The 22,276-nt window shown below is 33.9% G+C and overlaps 1 protein-coding gene across 7 annotated transcripts in view; it reads right to left on the bottom strand.

The window, feature by feature from the left end:
- The window catches only part of PDLIM5 (PDZ and LIM domain 5), a 192,875-nt gene that overhangs the window by 46,672 nt on the left and 123,927 nt on the right, over nt 1–22,276 (bottom strand). For 5 of the 7 annotated variants that reach the window (XM_011356275.2, XM_011356276.2, XM_011356274.2 and 2 more), the window contains 2 exons: nt 20,781–20,953; nt 20,378–20,414 (listed from right to left, as the gene is read on the bottom strand). In XM_011356275.2, coding sequence (XP_011354577.1) covers nt 20,378–20,414; nt 20,781–20,953 — 210 coding nt within the window. Of the gene's footprint in view, nt 1–18,709; nt 19,825–20,377; nt 20,415–20,780; nt 20,954–21,204; nt 21,223–22,276 lie in introns of those variants that run through there. The other 2 variants (XM_023528423.1, XM_023528424.1) reach the window with 2 other exon arrangements.

Genomic DNA, 22,276 nt, shown 5'->3' on the forward strand with positions numbered 1-22,276 from the left:
TAATATAGAATTGATTAAATTTTCACCAAAACTGGTCAATGTAATCTTTTAGAAAGCATTTAAAGCTATAAAAGACTACTAGAAATAAGGTATAAACAAAACACCACAAAAATAAAATAAGGTATAAACAAAACGCCACAAAAATTGGGAGGAAGGGGTGTCGCAAAGAATAATTAGGTTTTAGATCATCCTCAAATATAATCAATTTGTGGGAGAAGATAAAACCAACAGACATTTAAAATACCAATACATCCTTGATTTTGTTCCAGATATAAAAACCAAACATTATAAAGCCCCAAAAATCAACAGGCACACAACACGCAATAATCCATGGAACTGAGAAGTATCATATATAAGTGGCAATCATAGAAAAAGATAAAAGCATGATTTAAAGCAAAATCAGTAATAAACATTATGGGATGTAGCTATAATCTAGACAAAATGTCCACAATATGATTAAGATCTCATAACAGAGCTGTGGCTGTTTCGAATGAATATGTTTTCTTCGAGGTGACTTTAAGATGGTGAAGCTCTGGGATCACATCAGACACACACCGTACATGTAGTTCTACCTGGTTTTTGCGGCAATAACGGCAGACACAGTAGCAGCTGCACTGCTCAGAACTGCAGCACTATATCTAGCAGGAGAAGAGGTAGAAAAGTTTCGAAAACCTTCCAAAGAACTTGTCACCACATTTCTTGTGGAGCTGCTTAAATTAATAGGTAGGGAAAGAAAAAGAGAAGAGAGGAATAAAAAGGAAAATGAGAAGAGGTAGCATAATAAAGATAAGGCAGTAACCATCCTGTATTAATATTTAAACATACAAATGTAATGTGTCAGAAATATAATAGAAGTTGAGGTTGTTTACTATTGCTATGATTTTTCTCAGAAATTAAAATTTGACATATGATCCTCTATAATAACTGGCTTTTGAGATACAAACACTTTTGAATGTATTTAAGTTCACTGTCTCTAATTCTATTTAAAATCAAATCACTATCATATAACAACACACATTTGAAGATTGATTTGTCAACAAATAAGTAGAAAATAAACCTAAACATGAAGTTTGAATTTCTATAAGCAGAGAAGGAAGGAGAGTTATGTGGAGTTTTCCAAAATGTCTCTATGTTAAGCATTTTACCTTAGAGATGATAAATTCCCACAGCCTGACATTTTAATGTTTTCAAGAAAAGCAGGTACAATCGGCTGCCTATTCAGAAGCAGCAATATATATTACTAAGAAGAAGAAATAACATTTAAGATATTGAGAGAAAAGCTATTTGGGAAGGGTAAATGCCTTTGCAAAATAAAAAGCAGTTACAGTGAGTATGATGGAAACATCACCTTCCCTGCAGATGTTCTATATTTCTATTTTCAATTAGCTCTATAAAGATTCAAAAATGCTGGTAAGAAATTTTATATTCAGAACTCTCATTACTTAAAATAATAATTATTTTTCTTTGGTCTTTTAGAAAAGATCAAACACCTGGATAGCAATCAACATTTCAATCATTTGTAATGATTAACAAATTAGTTATCAAATTGGAATTGAGAATTTCTTTTTTATTAAGTAAAAAGAAAGTCTAAAATGCATAGTGTGAAATTTGTTGTCTCTCTTCTTCATTTATGAGTACAAGTTATTAATGAACATCCTCACTATACCATGATCATTGTTTTTCAAAGTATGCGAAAGTGGTCACTTCCAACATAAAGTAATTATGTGCCAAACTCATCCAAGGTTAATGAGTACGCAGACATCTAAGGCTGTGAGGGCTGACATAAGTCTTTTCTCCCTGTCAGAAGAATTTGATAATCCATTATTCCCAGTTCTACTAGTTATAACTTTACAAATAAGTAGAAGGCAAATTAAGAAATGGTGGCAAGCCACTTTTTAAAACAAATTATATAGAATTGTTTAACTTAAAGTATAATTTTTTTGCAAGTTTATAATTTAATTGAACTGTATGACTAGGATATGTTTTACCAGGATATGTTTTAACAACTGTTGTGAATGGCTTAAAAAGAAAAAAAAAAAATGAGGCTGGAAAGAAAAAAGAAAGATGCTATTAGTGGCAGAGCAGGGTAATATGAATGTCAGGCAAAGTGGAAGAATAAAGTTACCAAGTGATTCAACTCCGAGTTTCTCAATTACGCTGAACGCTTGAGGCAATGGCTACTATTTGGGGGAAGTAATGTCAAATAAGAACTAGGAACTTGTCTATAAAAAAATCAGCTAAAAAATAAATCAGCTAAATTATCCTTTTCCTTTAAGAAGAAAAAGAAATGGTAGTGAATTTCTTTTATCATATTGTATCACAAATAATAACATAAAAGGACTTAGTATCACCAGAGTCCAGCAAAATCTTATAAGAATGAACTTGAATCCCTTTAGAATATGTCTGAGTACCTGGAACATACGATCTCTGTCGCTCCTTTTTAAGAGTTGAATGCTTTAGTACACTTATGACAAACTCAAGAGAGCTGACTTTCCAAATCACAGTGAATAAATGAAAGACACAGATTTCCTGACTCTACATTAGAACTTAGAATCTAAACAAAAAATGAAAAATATAAAAAGCAGTGTAAAGCGGTGTTCTAAAGCTGAGTGCCAAGCTTTCTTGTCTACATATTAATGATGTCAGTTCTGTAATCTATGATCACTTTCTTCTTTTTAGTCAAACAGTTTTAGTATTTAATTTCACCACGAGCATTAAAATTTAGACATACCAAGAAGAAAAACTCTACCTAGAATACGTAGTTACTTTAGAAAGTGTGGCTACTTGGCTACCAATATGTAAAACCTGAGCAGTTGCAGGCGGGTGAGGTCCACTCTTAGGTAGGTCTTCCAGAGAACTGTCAACCCTAAGTTTTCAGAAGTAAAATAAACAAGGCAAAGGAAATATTAATAAAAAGTACTGGGTTTATCACCTATACTACCTTTCAAATGTACATCGCTTTCACTTTGGGAGTATTGCTAGTTTTTTTTTTTTTTTCAGCTTCCTATCTGTATAAGGTAAAAACCAAAACCAACACCCTCACCACAACCAACAACAGGCTGTTTTACATCCAATTGTTTTTTAACATGGCTAATTCCACGTGATAAAAGATTATGCTTACCAGGGAAGAAAGGTGGATGGGAATTCCCATATACTGTATTTTGCATGCTTCAGGGAAACTTAGGCTCCAAGAAATTAAGTTGTCCAATATCATACGCCTAGTCAGGGTGAGATGAAATTTGAACCAGGTCTGTCTGTACCATTTCCATTACATAATGCTTTCCAGCATCTTGTGGGGCGGCTGCCTAAATCATATACTACAAAAAAGCACCTAGGAATTTCTTTTCAAATCAGAATGTTGTGTGTATAGATCTGAAATTATTTGAATGTTGTTTACCTTGATATAAATAAAGTATTTTAGCTATTCATACAACAAAAATGTTTGCCTGCAATTGTGTTCCTTTGTTTATTTTTATTTTGTTTTTCTGATGCCTGTACCATTTTTTCCTTTGAATGCCAAGATCAAATGTTAGAAGAACTACTACCAGGTAAAGAAAAGATGAAAAACTCAGTGTGAGGATTAAAAGAAGAAAGTCACTGAGCATAACACCAAAATAAATAGGAAAAAATACAAAATTACCCACTATTAAAAATTAAAAAGACTGTATATAAAAAAGACTAGGTCAGTCATATTATACTGACTTTCAAATGTAAAATGTAACACTGAGATAAAGAAATAGGAAAAAAGAGGTTACAGTCCCATTTTTTATTTAGTATTGGTCATACATTTACCAGAATGTTGGGAAAATGTAGACAGCTTAGGAAAAATGTCATGGTAGAACTAAAATATCATTTAAGAGGTAGGAAAGAAAAAGTTACCAGGATAAGAAATATAGTCCTATAACAGGTCAGCAAATCTGACTCTCCAGCCAAATTCAGCCTGATATCTATCTGTCTTTGTATGGCCTAGGAACTAAGAATGGTTTTCATACTCTTAAATGTTTTTTTTAAAATAAGAAGAAAAAGAATATTTTGTGACACATGAAAATTATATGAAATTCAAATTTCAGCAACCGTAAATAAAGTTGTATGAAACACAGCCAGATTCATTCAGTTACATATGTCTATGGCTACTTTCACGCTACAGAGAGTTGAACCGGATCATTACAGAAGAGAATGCATCTTAGAGAATATCGTATCCACACAGCTACCAGAGTAAACTTTTATCAATAGATATCCATGCCTGCCTGTTGCTTAGACCTTCCAACACAGCTCTAAGGACAACTGGGACCCTGTACTACCTATTCTCCAGCCTTATCTTACTAAGCTCTTCCTCTCCCTCTGGCTTGTTTCAGTCCACAAAGTCTCCATTGAAACAGGTCAAGCTTCTTCCCACCTCAAGGTCTCTGCTGCTCAGTCTACTACATCTTGCTTTCTATACCCACTTCCCTATCACACCTTTACTAGGTTAATTCCCTTGTGTCCTTCTGGCCTCAACTTAAGTGTCACCTCCTCCAGGAGGCCTCCCTGATTCCCCAAATCATTTTAGGTTGCCCATGTCATGTGCTTCGTATTCATAGCACCCTGTACTTTTTCTTCACAAAATTGGTTATGACTGTAATTAGACAATTTGTGTGGTTATCTGTTTAAATCTGGACTCCCTCATTAGATTAGAACCCCCAAGGCCAAGTAACCTGATATTTACTGGTATAAATGAAGTGTAATAAAGTGCTTACCATAAAGTAAACAACAAATAAGTATTTGTTGAATTAATGCATGAATGAAATTTATTGTTTTTAAATCAGAACTCACTCACAATATACATATATTTCTTGGAACACTTGTGCACCTTCTAGAGACTATACTGTAATTCAGCTTAAACAGATATTACTGCCTAAGAAGAGACAGATCACTGATCTCAAAGAGTGACTAAAATTCCAAAAATATCTTTTAAAATGTCCTTTATAATATACAGAATTATCAGTATTCTTAGAAAAAAAATAGTTACAAAGAATTATCAATGTCTACATATTAATGTATAATAAGGGCAAGTAAGAAAAGAAAGTTGAAGTTGAATCTGCCAACACCTCTATGCTGATTGGAAAATGAGTGCCACCTGAGATTGCAAACAGTTCATATGAGTCACGAAATAACCTTCAAAAGCCAGATATCCACATTTCCAAACAAATGAACTTGGGACATTTCCCATATGTTACACACTTATTACCTATTCCTTTGCTTAGGTAATCTCTAAAAGTACTAGGCTTAAGAAAATCTTAAACTACCTCATTTAATATGGAACAGACATCAATATCTATTCTCGTTCTGTCATTTGCTAATATTTATTCCTCTTAGGGTTGGAAGAAGCTCTGATTAATAGCAGCTCTGCAGCAGCCAGACCTTTTGCTTTGTCTGTTACTTAAGTGAGTTTTTATTTCTCACCAGAGAGGTATGAAGCCTTTCTCCTTCCCAGACATGTCTGGAGAACTGGGCTTGCACAAGTCTTTTTGGCCTGCTTTTCTCAGGAAAAATGAACAAAGAGCATTTGTGCATTATCCTTCTTTGTAATTGTGCCTCTCTTTGCACAATCTCTGTACTAAGTCTTTCTATGCAATCATGCAATCTATGCTAACATGAGGAAACTCAACAGCCATCTGTGCGGGTAAAGGAGGTATGAAGCCGCCATCTTACTAACTTACCATCCTGACCACCCTGCTGGACCAGCGAACTCTTTCCCCATCCTGGCAACTATCAAATAGCAACAGCCTTATGCCGTGTACTCCATCTTCTCCGTTTTTCTCACGGGCCTTAATTGATCTAGCTCTCTTTCCCTTGCATTTTCCATTTCTACCTCTCCACTGCATGCTTTAATGTCTCCATTCAAAACTGTATGGTTTCCCTTAAAAACAAGAAGAAAAGTACTATCACCTTCTATTTTCCTCTTCTGCTTAACGGCCAGATCCTGTGAAACAATAACAGCTTCCTCACATAGTCTCCATTCTTCGCTCGCCTGTCACTTCAACCACCTCAAGCAGGCCTCAATCCCCAACCTCTAAAAACCATATTCTTGCTGAGGTCACTAACGACTTCTTTGTCGCTAAATTCAACACATAATTTGCATTCCTCACTTTGTTTTTATTGTGGTAAAAATACATAACATAAAATTTACCTAAAAATCATCTTAATGATTTTTAAGTGTACAGTTCAGTAGAGCTCAGTATATTCAGTGTTGTGAAACAGATCTCCAGAACTTTTTCATCTTGCATATCTGAAACTCTATGCTCATTAAACAAAAACTCCCCTTTCCCCCACCCCCCAGCCTTGGCCGCCACCATTCTATTTTGTTTCTATGAGTCTGACTGCTTCAGATACCTCATATAGGTGGAATCATATAGTGTTATATTTTTGTACCCATATGTTTTTACTTAGTCTCTGTATATAACCCAACTGACCACTCTTCTCCTGTCTTCTGTGTCTCAGTTGTATATATTTGTTTTTGGTACAATTTCTTTGGCTATTCCTGGTTGCAGTAATAAAATTTCAAAATGTTAATTTGGCTCATTCATATTTGTGTGGAATGATATGCAAACCTAATAAACATAAATTCTTCACCAAGGTTAACGTTTAAAATATCTGGGAAAAAAATTTTCTTTTGCAGCAAGAAAATGTCTCCAACTAAAATTTTCAATGCCTCCTCACTTTCCATATAAATATAAAATAATCAAATAGAGTGACTTATTACATCCCCACATGGCAAGTTTTCAGTCAGAGGAGAAATTCAGAAACCTTAAAATATGTATTTTATAGAAGATAAAGCAAGAAAACAATAAATTGTCCTTGGCATTTTCACTCTTCCACAAAGCAAATATTCAGCCACTAATACTGCTAAGCAGAGAGTGAAATATACCAGGATCATAGTTGCATTCTGTACTTCCAGGGTTCACTGGCATAGCAAAGTTCTTTATTTTAGCCAAGGAAACTGCTAATTGTCTGGAAAAATGAGTATCTCCACAGGCTTCCTGACAATAAAGATGGTGACTACGTTCACTTGCAACTATGATATCCCTTCTGCAAAATTAAATCGACTAAACCTCAGTTGGAAATTTCTGGCACTCTTAATTATAAGCTAAATTTATTAATTGATTTCAATAGCTTTTGTTTCTATAGCAGCATAAAAACTTTGTTTGACTTTGCTAATTCTACATTTATTATGGACAGCATCTTGAAGAGAATTTAAAAATCAGCAAGTAGGGGCATCCTTGCTTTATACAGAGGAGCAGAGAGACTGACTGTTGGAGGTTAAAAGAAGATTATGAAGCAAATTATCAAATGTGAAAATACCACCCAAAATGAGAATCTCTTTTTGTGAGAGCAAAGAAAAAAAGAACTGACTCAAAGAAATTATTTTTCTTGGCGCTTTTCACTTTTCTGAAGCAAGGAAAAGAAGGAAACAAAACAGGAAATTTCTGAACTCATTATTCGTGTTGGGGTAAAAGTTTGCTCTTTGTTATATTATCCCATTTTCTTCAACCTTTCAAACTCTGCCTTAATTCTTAGGTACTTCTCTGCTATTGCTTTCCCTAATGATTTTACCTTTATTAAATGTCCTGTCTTAATATTATGTGAACTCTTTAGTTATCTATACTATTCCTTGATCTCTTTCGAGAAAATATAATGTGAGGTCTAAAGATAAGACAGGTAAAGAATGAGCATATGTCTATAAAAATATTGATGTAATATGGAGATTTTAAGGTATAATATCAACTTAAAAATTACTTGGAACAATACTCCAATAAAAGCCTGACTCCCTCAGTAACTTGCAAGGTACTTACCACTAACCTTAGCCTCTCTCAGTTTGCATCATCAATTTCTTCATTGGATCATGGACTTCGGTGATTTCTAGCAGGTAGGAACAGCTTCTAAGAGGGAACAATCTGCCATTTTGTAATCCTAATGTTATAAAAAGTATTTATATATGATAAAGGTACTTTTTTCAGATTCAGAATAAAAGGATGCATTATTCAATAAATAATGTTGAGTAAATCTGTAACCTTTTTGAAAATATAAATGAATCTGTCTGAATGCCTACTGTTCAACAGCCAACCACTGCAAGTCCTTGGAGAAGCCAGGTGTCTTGAGAAAGCCACCACAGAATCTCATGCTCCAATGAGTGTCCTGCCAGCATTAGAGAACAAAAGCTGAGGACCACACACTCTCAAGGATAAATATTCTGAATCACATATCCTGAGCTCTCCCATTCAATCACTAGTGCATTCACTCATTCATTCAACAACAACATATTATTTGAATCGCCACTTTATGCCAAGCATCCTCACATATTCTATCACACACTTTAACTTCCTGCCCTCATGGAGTTTACATTCTAGTGCCTACTTTCTTCTAAGAGACCATGAGGACCAACCCCATCATACTCTCCATCCTTGTTTTCCTGCCACAACCAGAAGTGCAAACCCCTTGGGTCATCCATCATCTCCTGGACTCTTACTTCTTTCCTGCTCTATGTATCCCCTAATCTGATCAATTTACCATCCTTCTCAGCCTTCACAAACCCTCTTTCATTCTACTATACCCTCTTATCATTCTACACCATTCTTGCAGTCCTTTCAAACAGAGGTTCCTTTTCTTTCACACCCCATATGTTTATAAAACTAGAGATGATGCAAATTCCTCATTACTGTTTCTAACATTATCAGTCACCTTTGATCCTCCAAAATCCCAAGTCCATTGAGGCTCATGTCATCAGACTGTCCCACTCACTATCTATACCCAAGCATTGTCTTGCCTCTACCTCACTATTTGCTTTAGCCCCTGGCTCACTGCCTTCATCTTTACTCCCTTCCCACAATCTATCTCGATGACTTCAATTCTATGATGAATCGCTGAATAACCTGACTGCTCAATTTGACTTCTTCTCTTCAAAGATAATCCCTAAGATTAAATCTTAGGCTTGGAATACCTTAGTCATGCACTCTAGAACTCAAAACCTTTACTTTTTTATCAACAAGTATAACACATCTAAAAATCTGGATTTTACTAATCTTCTTTGATTTTAACTCATTCCTCTACCTCTTGATTTTATTAGTTTTACTATACTGAATTTACTCTTACCTATTTCATTGACTTTTACCGACTAAATCCTTACCAAATTCACAGACTCAGCAATGTTCCATTATCTATCCCCCACACCCCCATCGCAAGTATTTCCTCATTCCTGTCAGTTTTTCCTCTAAAATACAAACCCATCCAATTTTCTACATCTCCTTTAGTATCTCCATGGACTAAGCTATTGTTCTCTTGCCTGAACTGACAGAATACAGATAACTACTCTCCTATTTTCATTATTTCTCCCTTATAATCAATTTTCCATATACTATTTAAAGTGATCTTTTCAACACTACATCAGCTGTTACTCCCATGATTAAAATCCTGTATTTCATTTCTTATTAGGAAAACAATCTGAATTCCTGAATATAACCTACAAAGCAATACATAGTCAACATAAGCAAAAGCCACCACTAATCTTTAAGGCCTGAATTAGGGAAAATGTTTGGGGAAGAAGGCATAGCTACGAATTTAGATCAAGAAACCAGCGTATGTTATTAGATACAATCAATTACTGATATAATTGCCTGTGACCCAAAGACAGCTTAATTGTCCCATGATTTTTCAGTTGATTTTCTTGAGATTACCTATGTAATCATCAGAAATTAATGCCAAGGATTAAACATAATATATGCCAGGTGAGATTTTACTAGTGCAGAATAAAACTACTGCTTGCCTTATAATTTTAGGACCCACATGACATGACTAACACAATGGACATGGATTAATTTTCTTCTAAAATCCTTAATTTTTTTATATTTGTTTTTGTTAACTTTATCTCACCCAACCAAATATGTCCCACAAGAGTAAAATGATTTGATCCAAACAGCACATAACCATATTAAATTTGTCTTTATTTCTTCTTTTTTTTGACTAAATTTGGTCCATTTTCCTAGACTTCCAATATACTTCTGAAGAATGATCTAGTTATGAAACATGTTTGCTATTTCTCCCTACTTTATGATATCTACAAATCTAGGCAGCAAGCTGTAGAGGTCCTCATCCAAGTCGCTGATTGATACTTTAAAAAATATCCTGTGGTTTTAAACTCCTTCAACCCGTTATAAATCTAAAAACTTGATAGTTATTAGCCTAATTTCATTTTTAAATTTGATGGGATCTTAAAAGTCTTATTTTGATGACTTATTAAAATTAACATTTCCCCCAATCTATTCAAAATGTGTTAAGCTGGGTGTGACTTGTTTCTTAAGAACTTAATTATAGGTCTTGGCAATTCTGCCCTCTTTTTCTTAATGGTCTCTAGTCATGCTTTTAAGAATGCTTTCTAGACTTTTTTCCAGATGACCTTAAGTTCAAACTAGTTTATAATTTAGAAGTTAACTTTTCCCTTTTTTGAAAATCAGTACTGTATTTATCTGTTCCCAGTCTTCTATTTCCTTCCCAGTCTCCAGGATTTTTTTTTTCAACACACATAGTGTTACTTAGCAAATCTCATCTGTAAGTTCTCTAAATACTTGGGACTATAAATCACTGAGAAAAAGAGACTACAGAGAGCTTATTTTAGAATCACTTTCTCCCTGGGGCTTCAATTCCCTCCAAAATGTAAATATACCAAAACCTTTTTAGTATTTACCTCTGGGTTTGGGTGATTTTTGTTTGTTTATTTATATCTTTCAACAATGAGCATTTATCAATTTCATAACAACCTTTGACACCATCACTTTTTACTTTTTTATCTCTTGAATTAATGTAGTCTGGTTGTTTTATTTTTCACATTTAAATGTTTTTTTGCACGTATAGATATATGTGTTCTAACATACATGCAGTACTGCTTTAATATCCCTGCTAATAACACTGCTAAGAGATTTGCTGATTCCAGTGCTGGAATCAAATATCTATTATTAAAATCAGCAAATCTCTTAGCACTGTTATTATTGGTTTGAGTCTACCAAGTTTAAAAATGTTGCTTCTTTTTATTAAAACCTCAAATTCACCTACTATCTAACCAGTGACATACAACTACCTGAAGCCATTAAAATCTTTAAGAAATTTTCGCAAACATTTTTTTCTTATGAACTGCTGGGATATTGGGGAAAGAATATCTTGTGAAAAGACAAAATAAATGTGTACCATTAACTCAAAAATTACAGGGGTGTCATCCCAGCTTTAACATGGTCTTCTATTCAAAGAAATGAATACAGACTCTTAAAGAGTAATCAATTAGGTACATCTGGAAGATGAACACCTATCATAACATTGAACATAGAAGGAACACTCAACATATACCTGTTAATAGACATAAAATAGAGAAATACAAAAGAGAAGACCTGAACAGAATGCTTTTGAGATTAAGGTAATTTGAAAATAGTCCTTTAATTTGACTAACAGGAAAATTAAGATGCCTAAATATCCACATCCGTCAAGTTTTATAGTATGTAATATATTATTTCAATTTTCTTTTATAAAATCATACCATCATCATAAACACACCTTCACATAACATAAAGGTAGAAAAACATGGGCTTCTGAAACTTTCAAAATGACTGAAATATGTAAAATTCAACAGTGGCAAAAGGTAGAAAATTAAAGCCTTCCATCGTGGTGAAGAATGCTCCTAATTTTTTAAAGTTGTGATTTCTTTTGAAGTTAAAACAGAAAGTAAACTGTAGGAGGTGTCTTCAATATTGAGTTTTTAGTCAAGAAGTTAAGTTCCTTTTATTTTCTGGTTCAATTCAATAAAATTTGTTGTGTAATTTACCTCTCTAGAGGTGACGTGGAAAGAATTTATCGAAGCAGCATTATAAGGGAAGCATTGCTGGTCTGATAAAACTTCTAAGGAACTTGGTGCAGATTCTGTACTATGAAAGTCAATTTTTGCATCTTACGAAAACAGATCTTTATGAAAAAAAGTATAACTAATAGTCTTACCAGTTTAAGAAAAGTACACAAGCATTTCCATAACTAAACAGAGAATTAAACAATTTCCACGTGAAAATGCACAGAGTAGGTAGGAACTATGTTTCTTGCTTCAAAAAGTTTTAAGTACTATTCTCACAAGGAACTGAAGTGTAGTGCTTACTTATGTTCAATAGATGGCGGCCTTTACATTAGTCACTAAGCCATCATTTGCATGGGGCAGTACAGTCCACCAGCAGAAAATGACAGAGGTAAATTATAAATATTCCAGATTTCGCAATAGACAAAATTATTGCTTGGTTGCATACCCATTTTTTTTAACTTGTGGTCTTTTTTCCAAGTTCGTGAACATACTTTACAGGAATGTGTATGATGGTGTCAGCTAAGAGATTCTGGCTGTTATTGTTTTATTTTTATTTTTTAAGTTTAGACTATGCTGTGGAAGTCTTGGTGTTCTGTGCTTTGGAACAAATCCAATTGTTAATTCTTACTCCATAAAAATATGTTAAGAATATAAGACTAAGGAATGGTTCCTAATTTCTTTGCATAGTTCATGAAAAATAGAAGTTTTAGGTAATTTATTCAAATAACATGTCTTAATAAGAATATGCAACCAGAGTCCAGTATATTTGTGAAACACAGCAATGATAAAGACATGGCACTGGTCAGCAACCATGTCTTCATTAATTTATTTTCTGTGGATTGTCTATCTCTGAACAAGCTAAAATTTTTAAAAAACTGCTGTAAAAAGGGTACATTTAGAAATATTTATCTAGTTTCTGCTTTCTAAATTTTCAATGAATGTACAAAGATGAAAGGTTACTATTCAAGAGGTAACTTAAAATCTGGTCCTGATGGCCTTCAGCTAGAATCACGTGGACATTATTTAGTGATATGGGACAGTGTATAAGAGTATTTTTCCTCATAACTATTTCAGTTTTGTGTAATGTAACTAGTGACTGGAGTTTGAACTGTTTTCCTACTAAAGGGTAAGGCAGTCATCTTTCCATTGATGAGTATTTCAAATTTGTGAAAATTGAGAATCTCTATAATTCTTAATCCTAATACATGAAAAATCAAAACCTAACATTCCTTGAAGAGATAAAAGACTGATAAAAAGTATGTTTTCACAATGACAACTTTATATTTCTTTTTGCTAACTAAAATACTACTTTATACTTATTTATATAGAAAATTTATATGAAAAATTAATTGCTTCTTGGATAAATATTTTACTATGTAATAAAACCTCTGAAAATGGTGAGATCAAGAAAATCACCATTTAACTTAATATAAATTGTGTGGTGCTTGACAAAGAATTTATTTTAAGTATAAATGTTTTTAAAAGAATTATCTTTTAATGAAATTTTCTATGGCCTCCCATATTCTCTATGTTGGTAAGCCACATATTATTACTAGTTTTCTATTATTAGTAGTTACTAATAATAAGACTGTTGTTTCTTTTCAATCAATATTGTAGAGTACACTCAACTTCAAACATTTTCTTGTAATGGTAAAATTATTTCTGTTGGTTTTTCCCATTAGAGTACTAAGCTTCTCATATACCGGTTTCCAAAATTAGTCAGGTGTTGTCTCGTCACAGGAGTCACTGAGCTATTCATGTTGAAACAGACCAAAAACACAAAGGAAAAAACAAATTTTCATTTATTTTTTTTTAAAGTCTTCCATGACTATTAACAAACAGATAATAATAGAAGAAAAGTGTCAACTTTTCTCAGACTGCCCGAAGCACAAGAATTCTCCTTTTAAACTTAGGTATTATTCTACTTTACTTCCAGTATAGATATTAGTGCGATGGTATTTTTATGAAAACTGTACCTTATACTGAATTTATATTCAATGAAAAGTTATATATACCATACTGTAAACAGTTTCCCTATAATTCAACAATCAGGGAATTGGAGAAATATGCAATTATATACAATGAGTAACCACTTATTAGTGCTAGTTAGTGACCAATATGGTGGGATACTAAAACTCTTGTGTTCAAAGAGCTTGTACTCTAATTAGGGATATATATATAGCACATGGAGACAAATACCTGTCATCCAAAGTAGAAAAAGAGTCACCACAACAAAGGTAACAATAATGCTTCTATATGGGTCCAAGTCAGTGATTCTACTTAAAAATAACTTTTTCTTAGATGCTAATCTGTCAAATTGAGTAAAAGGTAGCTGGTATATGTTATGGACTAAAGTGTGCCCCTCCCCCACGATTCATACCTTGAAGTCCTAATTAACCCCCAATGTGACACTATTTTCAGAGAGGGCCTTGAAGGAGGTTATTACGGTGAAATGAGGTCACACAGTAGGCCCCTAATCCAAGAAGACTGGTGTCCCTATAAGAAGAGACACCAGAGCTCTCTCTTCTCCTGTGCACAGAGGAAAGGCCATGTGAGGACCCAGCAAGAAGGTGGCGTCTGCAAGCCAGACAGAGAGGCAGCACCAGAAACCAACCCAGCATCTTAATCTTGGACTTCTAGCTTCTAGAACTGTGATAAAATACATTTCTGTTGTTTAAGGCACCAAGTCTGTAATATCTTGTTACGGCAGCCTGAACTGAAACAGTGTCTAATTTAAGACGTAGTTTACCAGAGATGAATCCTACAATCCTAACACCCAATTTGAAATTGAACTTGTATTTTTCTGTATTTGTATTTTAAAATTTATATTATATTTATACATTTCTAATAAATGTCCACTTATATATGGATTTATATGATGAATGTATAGATCTTATTTTTCATAGCTACAGCTGCATCCATGAAGAAATACCATGCCTATTAGAATTTATACTATTATACAAAAACTCTTGTCTTCAAAGAGCTCATACTCTAGTTGGAGATTTAGGACATGCAGACAAATATCCATAACAGAAATTAGAAAAGGAGGTGCCAGAGGGGCAAGAATGATAAAGTATGTTACTTCAGAAGTGAGATGACTTCTACCGTGGGGTGGTGCGCTGTGGCTGAGATGTGTGGCTGGAGTTTTAGGAAGAAGTAAGAAAACCTGGGATAGGGAGCATTTTCACTTGGCGTCATTCTCAGTGCATAACACCTGGCATTTTGGGCAGGGTGACACTTCCATCCATAGAATTATTCAGAGTATCACATTTAGAATCCTTAGTCCCGCAGGAGCACCCTCTGGCCTTGTAATATCTATGTTATCCCCCTATACATTTCCAAAGGCTACTCAGAAGCATCTCTCCCAAGAGACAACCAGACGTAAACTTTTAAAGATGCGAAGAAAACGGCGAGGTGCTAAATGAAATTTAAGTGACTGATTAAATGACTAATACACTTGATTCTAAAATGTTGCATATAACATACAAAAATATAATATTTTACTAAGTGCTGCTTACCAGTTACAAGTGTTTATTACATTTACTCAGAATTAATCTTAATTTTCCATTTTAAACCTTCTCATTTCATTGATTCAATCATTTTCCCTGAGTAATTTCTAAATGCTTTTATCCAGGCATTACTCCCAGGATGTGTCCGATGCAATCAACAAATAAACATTCTTTCTTTTTGACTTCCATATACTTTTCAGGCTGACTTACCTGATCTTTCATTTTAATGATTTCCCTACATGGTGTTTGTAATCTGGGTTGAAGATTTACGGAGAAGAGACAGATGATAAAGACAGAGTGAATGATGAGAAGATGAAGACAAGAACCACACTGAAGAGAACCTGTGCAACTGAAATCCAAATGGGGACCTGAAAGGTTATGATTCTGTTGAAGATCAGGTTCTCCAGGAAGCAGACCCCAAAACAGAGTTGAGCATGGAGGGTGTTTATTAAAAAGTGCCGTTAAGATCAACACCTGTGGGAGAAAGAAAGGAAGCGCTGGATCTAGAATGGTCCTTCTGATTTGTCCCTATCAGGGCTGAAATGACCAGGCTTTCCACCTCCTCTTCCCTTCGATCAGTTCACTGCTTTGGACAGCTCCATGAAGGCTGTGGTCTTGCAGCTCGGGTGCTATGTGGAAGCACTGACCCCCGAAGGCTACCTTACTCCCTTACACTCCCAGCAGCAGTGGTATCAAGTCCTCCACTGAAGCATCATCTGGGCGAGCATCACCATGTTCACCACTGATTCTAACTTCATACTTTAAGGACGTGGAAACTCAGAAGCAGAAAGTAGTCAGTCAGTTAGTTACAAATCTGCATTTAAAACACAGAACTTATCATTCCGTGTTTCTTACTATTCTAACCACAAAAATAAAATAATTAAATTAAATTAAATTAAATGTTGATGTCTATTTTGGAAATAATAAGCACGGAAATATTTATTTGGTTTAAGGAACTGCTTGAATTGGGTAAAAAAAGGAATGAGTCCAAACAATTCCAGACAGGTTTATAAAGAGAACTAAACTGTCAAATTCATCACTAAATTATGAATAGAGATCTGTCAAATTTTTATACATGAAAGTTTTGTTTTTGAATAGCTTTACATATGCTTTACAAGGTATTCTGTTGCCCACATATGTGTTACCAATATATACTGTATTAAATGCCACCTTTTTTTCTAGGTCTTCAAGGGGTCTCAGTGGGAAAAGCATTAAACTGCTAACTATGCTCAGGGTTGACACAAACCAGGAGAGTATGTGTACTTTATTTAGCTAGTTGATTAACCTGTTTGGTTCTTCATTTTCTAATTTTATTTGAAAGTGATTAGATATGATAATACGACAACTTCCCATTTAAAATGCTGTGGATAGTAACAGAAATATAAGTTCTTTGACTATGTGCGTAAATATTTCTTTTTATATCATGCTTCCTCTCGTATACCACACTTTGGCCACTCTGTCCTTTCTGTTCTGTGCTTGCCAGGCTTTTTTCCACCTCAGGGTTTCCATGCTCCTTTTCTCTGTCCTGAACACTGACCCCAAGACATCACATGACAGACCCCCTTTCATCTCTCAGGTGATGGCACTAAGGTGATCTCAGAAGTCCACACAATCTACGTATTCCCTCTCTGCTTAAGCCAAATTTCCTTTAACTTAACTTATCTTCTTATCTTGGTAACACAATATCTCAGATCATCTTGTTTATATAGTTATCTGTTATTACCTACAATATATCAGTGCCTGGCATTTAAGTATTCAATCATTCGTGTGAAAGAATGAATGCAGGTGGTGAATGAATATGGTTTATATGATTTTAAATACACATCAGAAACAATAACTGCTCAATTATTTCTCTGGAAAAAAATCATTCTATATTTCTGAATAAATCTGAATAAAAGGGACTGCTAGTCTCTATCTAAATATCAACACATTTAGTAAACAAGTTATTTTTGATCTGAGTCTTCCTAAAGGACATAATGATGCACAAAACAATATGTTTCTGTCTCCACAGATAATATATTTTTCGAGGTCACAAAACTACTAACTGTGTGGGAAACATTTCATCTTCTGACTGGTAAAACATTTTAAGAAAAAAATGTTGAAAATTCTTAAAAGTAAATGTCCAATTTTACATTAAAAACAAGCCTATGATAAAGACAGTTTGTATAAGAGAGACAACAAAAACAACCTATAAATTAAGTCACTAGACTTACAATAATATTTTTGCAAGAAGGTTTTATAATTTTTGGCTAGCTTTTAAGCTAGGAATATAAGATGTCCCAAGAGATTAACTGAGTGCAGGAATTCAACCTCTGACAAGGTCAAATGGAATGTCCTTTGTGATCCTGACTAAACATTTACTCTTATACTCAAATTTGGATCATTCTATTTATCTAAGTCCATGTTTTCAATGCAACATTAAATACTTTTATTTTCAACTAGGCAAGGAATTAAATTTTATTTTCATCTACACCTATTTCAAGTTATAAATTTGATATACATTCTCTTGTCTTTATTAGGGAAATATTCTTTTATTTACCTAAAACTTTCTAATAGTTCTTTCTTTCAACTCTGTAGTTATTCTAGAAATTTGGTTCTTGTGGAAAATACCACGTTTACTCTTCCCAGACCATTTATTTTCATGAGAATCTGATTCTATCACCTTTGAAACATCATCTTTTGAGATCAGTGAGGAATTACTAGGTATAGGAAAGCCTGGTCTAGAAAGTAGATTTTCTTATAGAGGCTGGAGGCGGAAATAACTGGGACTGATGTCAGGGTCATAAAATCACAAGCAGTATCTGAAGAAGAATGAATGCAAAACAAGAAAGACATCTTACTATCTTATGAAGTATAGCAGAAATGAGAATAAATAAATCCTGGAATTATATTTTAAATGCATTTGGCATGCCAAATTTTAAATAGTAATCATTCACTAACTGAAATTAATGTTAATTTCTCCAAATTATCAGGCAGTTATCCTAGTCTATAATAACATTAAAATGAAGAAAACTGAAAAATATTAAAATAGAACCTTGAATGCAGGCAATATTCTTCAGAAATCATTTTACACAAAGACTGATTCTATGTTGTGCCATAGTTTAACTTACCTTATCTGTTTCATAAGATATGTTAAATAATGTAAAAATTCAGGGGAGGAAAAACTGAATATGGGCCACTGTCATATTCCACATTCACATTTTAGCAACCTCGCAGAATTAAAAATGTTTTCCAAATGAAATGTCAAGATAATTATTTATTTTACCCAAGTAATATTGTAAGAAGCCTTGGATAGCATTGTTAATAGCTTCAAGGAAACAAAAAACAAGTACAAAGCTAAGTTAAAGGCAACTTTATTACAATACTTTTCCAAACTTCAAAATGCATTCATTATTGCATTCAGATCTAATATATAATACATTATATTACAAGACAGAAAGCATTTCTGGTCAGGAATTTAGCTTGCTTATATTGCCCAAAACAGAGCTTTCTAGGAATAGCAGCAACACACAATAGTTTATATCACTAAGTAAAATATTTCTATGATGTCACATAAAGAATCATTCATATTGTGATTTATTTTATGATCATTTCCTCTGATTTAGAATAAAGCAAGGCCATCTTTTCTATATCTTACTAGTTAAAGCTTAGAGATATTTCCTTTGGTAGAAAATAGAATGGTTTTTAAAAAATTAACCAAACCAAAAGAACATTGTATTTCCCCACTGCAAATAGGCGCAGAATTCTCTTCTTTCCCTTTTTTAGGAGCCAAATCTGGGCTTTCATTTCTTCATATAACCATCTTGAATAGTACCTTCTTTAAAAGATACCCAAATCTATAATGAACTCTGTTCTAATAAAGTCTTGTTTATTGTTTTAGCTTGCCTCCTCATATTTGCTTACTTAGAATAATTTGCAACCCACTTTTAACATGACATTATAATGAACTTAAGTCACCTTGAGAAATGCAGTAACATAAAGGATGTATTTTTCAAATTAGACAAGAACAATATTTGCTCATCTACCTCTGCTTCAAACGACCAACCCAAATCAACTTATGAAAAGAATTCCTTTTCTAAGGTTACTACCCTAAAAAACAATGGAAACAGATATAAATCCACTGAATAGATCTAGTCCCTTGATACACTCTCTTGGTTTAACATTTGTGAGCTACCGACTAGCACAAAATGTGTTCATCCTCCTCGTTTTCACAACAGCAGGAAATGGTTAGAAAAGTATAGAAAAGGTTCTATTTTTCATAAGGCAAACTTAATACAGCTTTTGCTATGAAGTCGGAAAAAAAGAAAAAGTGAATGAAAAGGTATGTGCTGGCTGCTTGAGGGAGCAAGGCTCATAAATCACTGTACATTAAGAGCACGTGCTGAAACTTCATGGTGCCAGTCACGTAATTTTGTGTATTTGGGACTAAAGACGTGAAGGGGTATCTTTTCCCTGTGGAAATAAAAAAAAGAAAAAAGAAAAAGAAAAGAAAAAAGAAAAGTGATAGAAGAGTCATAAGAAAGAGAAAGTTGCTATACTTTGTTCATCATGCAGATAACATGCCTATTAAAGCTTAATTTCACATAGCTGTTTTGTCTAATAGCAAAAGATATGAAGGATAGAACATTTTTAGAAATGCAGAAATTAATCTACAGAGCCTTTTTGGAAACATCAATTTTTATGCCCAAAATAAAGTGACTGCAAGACACATGAACTAATTCACAGAGATCTATAGTGTTAGCAAAGCACCCCCAAATATACCCCTCTGCCCACTTATGTCAATACTAAAGAAAATAAGCCTTAGACATAAAATCCAGACAATATCTACTAATTTTAAAATCTGTTAAGTTGTACATTTAAATCCCACAAAAGGCACCAAGTTAAATGCTTAGCATCTAGTTGCAAAGACGAAATGCCATACCATTATACTTGAAAAAGTAAAAAACAAATTGAGACCATTCATGAAAAGCATTCAATTTACAAAAAAAAAAAAAAGACAACTTACTTTGCCTTCTTTGTATTATCAGTTTCAGATTCTTTCACTGAAATATAATAAGCAGATCCAGTATTAGTTTGCTTTTTTAAACTTTAAAATCACTTAAGCAGTTACATGTACCAATCAATACCAAACAGTCAAGCTGCATAGAGCCACTAAAAAAAATTCCCTATCATCCTGTCATTGGTTGTGTACTACAAGCAGCACTAGCACTGCTACTACTGCTTCTGTACTTCTTAATGTAACTCTCCTGGGCTGGTTTCTTATTTACAACACCTGTATTATGCATGGCATAATTTAAAGGCAAACTGTCTCAGGAAAATTATTGTTTCCAAATAATTGTCTCTCTCTCTAAATGCTACTCTCCGTGTAAAGAACATTCATCTACTAGAATCCCTGGGTATTCACTTACGATGTTCAGTCCCAGTGATCTGGGCCAGGATTCGAAAAGAGCGAGACTGCGTTGTGCCCGTCCTCGGACGCCAGTCTTCTGTATCCTCAATCAGTCTCTTCTTGCTGGCATCGCTGTGGGTCGGTATGTGATAAAACTCTGTGTTACGGTCCACAATGTGTTTTCTCGGTGGGCTAGGATTAGGAAGGAAAAAAAGAATTAAGCAATTTTTAATAATATTAAGGGCAAATGTTCCCTGCCAAAGTATTTACGATGTATACATTTAATACTCAGCGTTTTTATGTATTTTGCTTTCAGAAGTATACAGTCTCATTTTTTTTAAAAAGAGCATTCTTCTAAAATAGAGTAGACTTTTTTTTATTAGAAAAAAGGGATGTATATGCTAATATAAAATATTAGTATAAGTATTCAACAAAAAGATTACCGTTTAGGTGGGATTTTCCTTTTAAGTGACAGAAGAAGGCATCGGAAGAGAGATTTCCAACATGATGAAAAGGAAAAGAAAAGATTAAGAAAAGAAGGGAAATGAGAAATTAAAAAGTTTGTAGAAGTTAAAATAAAACAATTTGAAGTTACATACTTGAATTGTTCATCTAATGCCTAACAAAACACAGATATGGACTACATTCACAACCACTGTTAAACATCGATAAGCTGCTAAAATGTACTGGCTTTCACAAAGTCACACTGTTCTGAGGATTACATGAAATAATATATGAGAAAGGGATTTGTAAACTACAGAGTTCAAGAGCTTTGAGTTTGCTAAGAACATTTTCTCTTAATAAAGCATAAATATTGGGGAATTCACAAGTACATTATTTTAACACTTTAACCTGAGATCTAGTAAGTATAATAAATACTCCTTCTGTCTCTCCTCCCTCTCCCCCCAAATAGGATAAATGAAAACTTTTGGAGACTATGAGTTTAATTTCAGAAGAGGAAAAGGAACCTGAGTCTGGACTAGCAGACTACTGGCACAAGATCCAAGTAGAGCAAGTGCCCAAGAGCATCAGATGTGGGTGGCAACACCTGCTCGGTATAACTTACTGCTAGAAAATCACGGTGCTATCAGAATCCCACATGACTGCTGCCATTTTAATAGTCACACTATCAAAACTGCCTCACTACACTAGAAGAGTTTTTGCCCAGTAAAGGACATGATAGAATTAACATTAACAATGGCTTTAGTGTCAGACAGATAACAGCCTCAGGCACTACATCTACCACTCAGTGTATGTTTTATGCAAGTCATTTGATTTCTCCAAGTCTAGATTCTTCCTAAGAAATGGGGATTGCACCTATTTTAAGTTGTTTTGAAGAATAAGGTAGACAATGTATGTAAAGTGTTTTCAACAGTACCTAATGCAGAGTAATGATTTCATAATGCTTTCTTTTATGATTACTAGAAAAGTTATTTGCCATGCATGTTCTAAAACTGGGTCATCTGCATAAATAATGAAAAGAATCAATAGTATATACATAATTCATAATGCTTA

Source organism: Pteropus vampyrus, unplaced genomic scaffold (assembly GCF_000151845.1).
Source record: "Pteropus vampyrus isolate Shadow unplaced genomic scaffold, Pvam_2.0 Scaffold25, whole genome shotgun sequence".
NCBI lineage: Eukaryota > Metazoa > Chordata > Mammalia > Chiroptera > Pteropodidae > Pteropus > Pteropus vampyrus.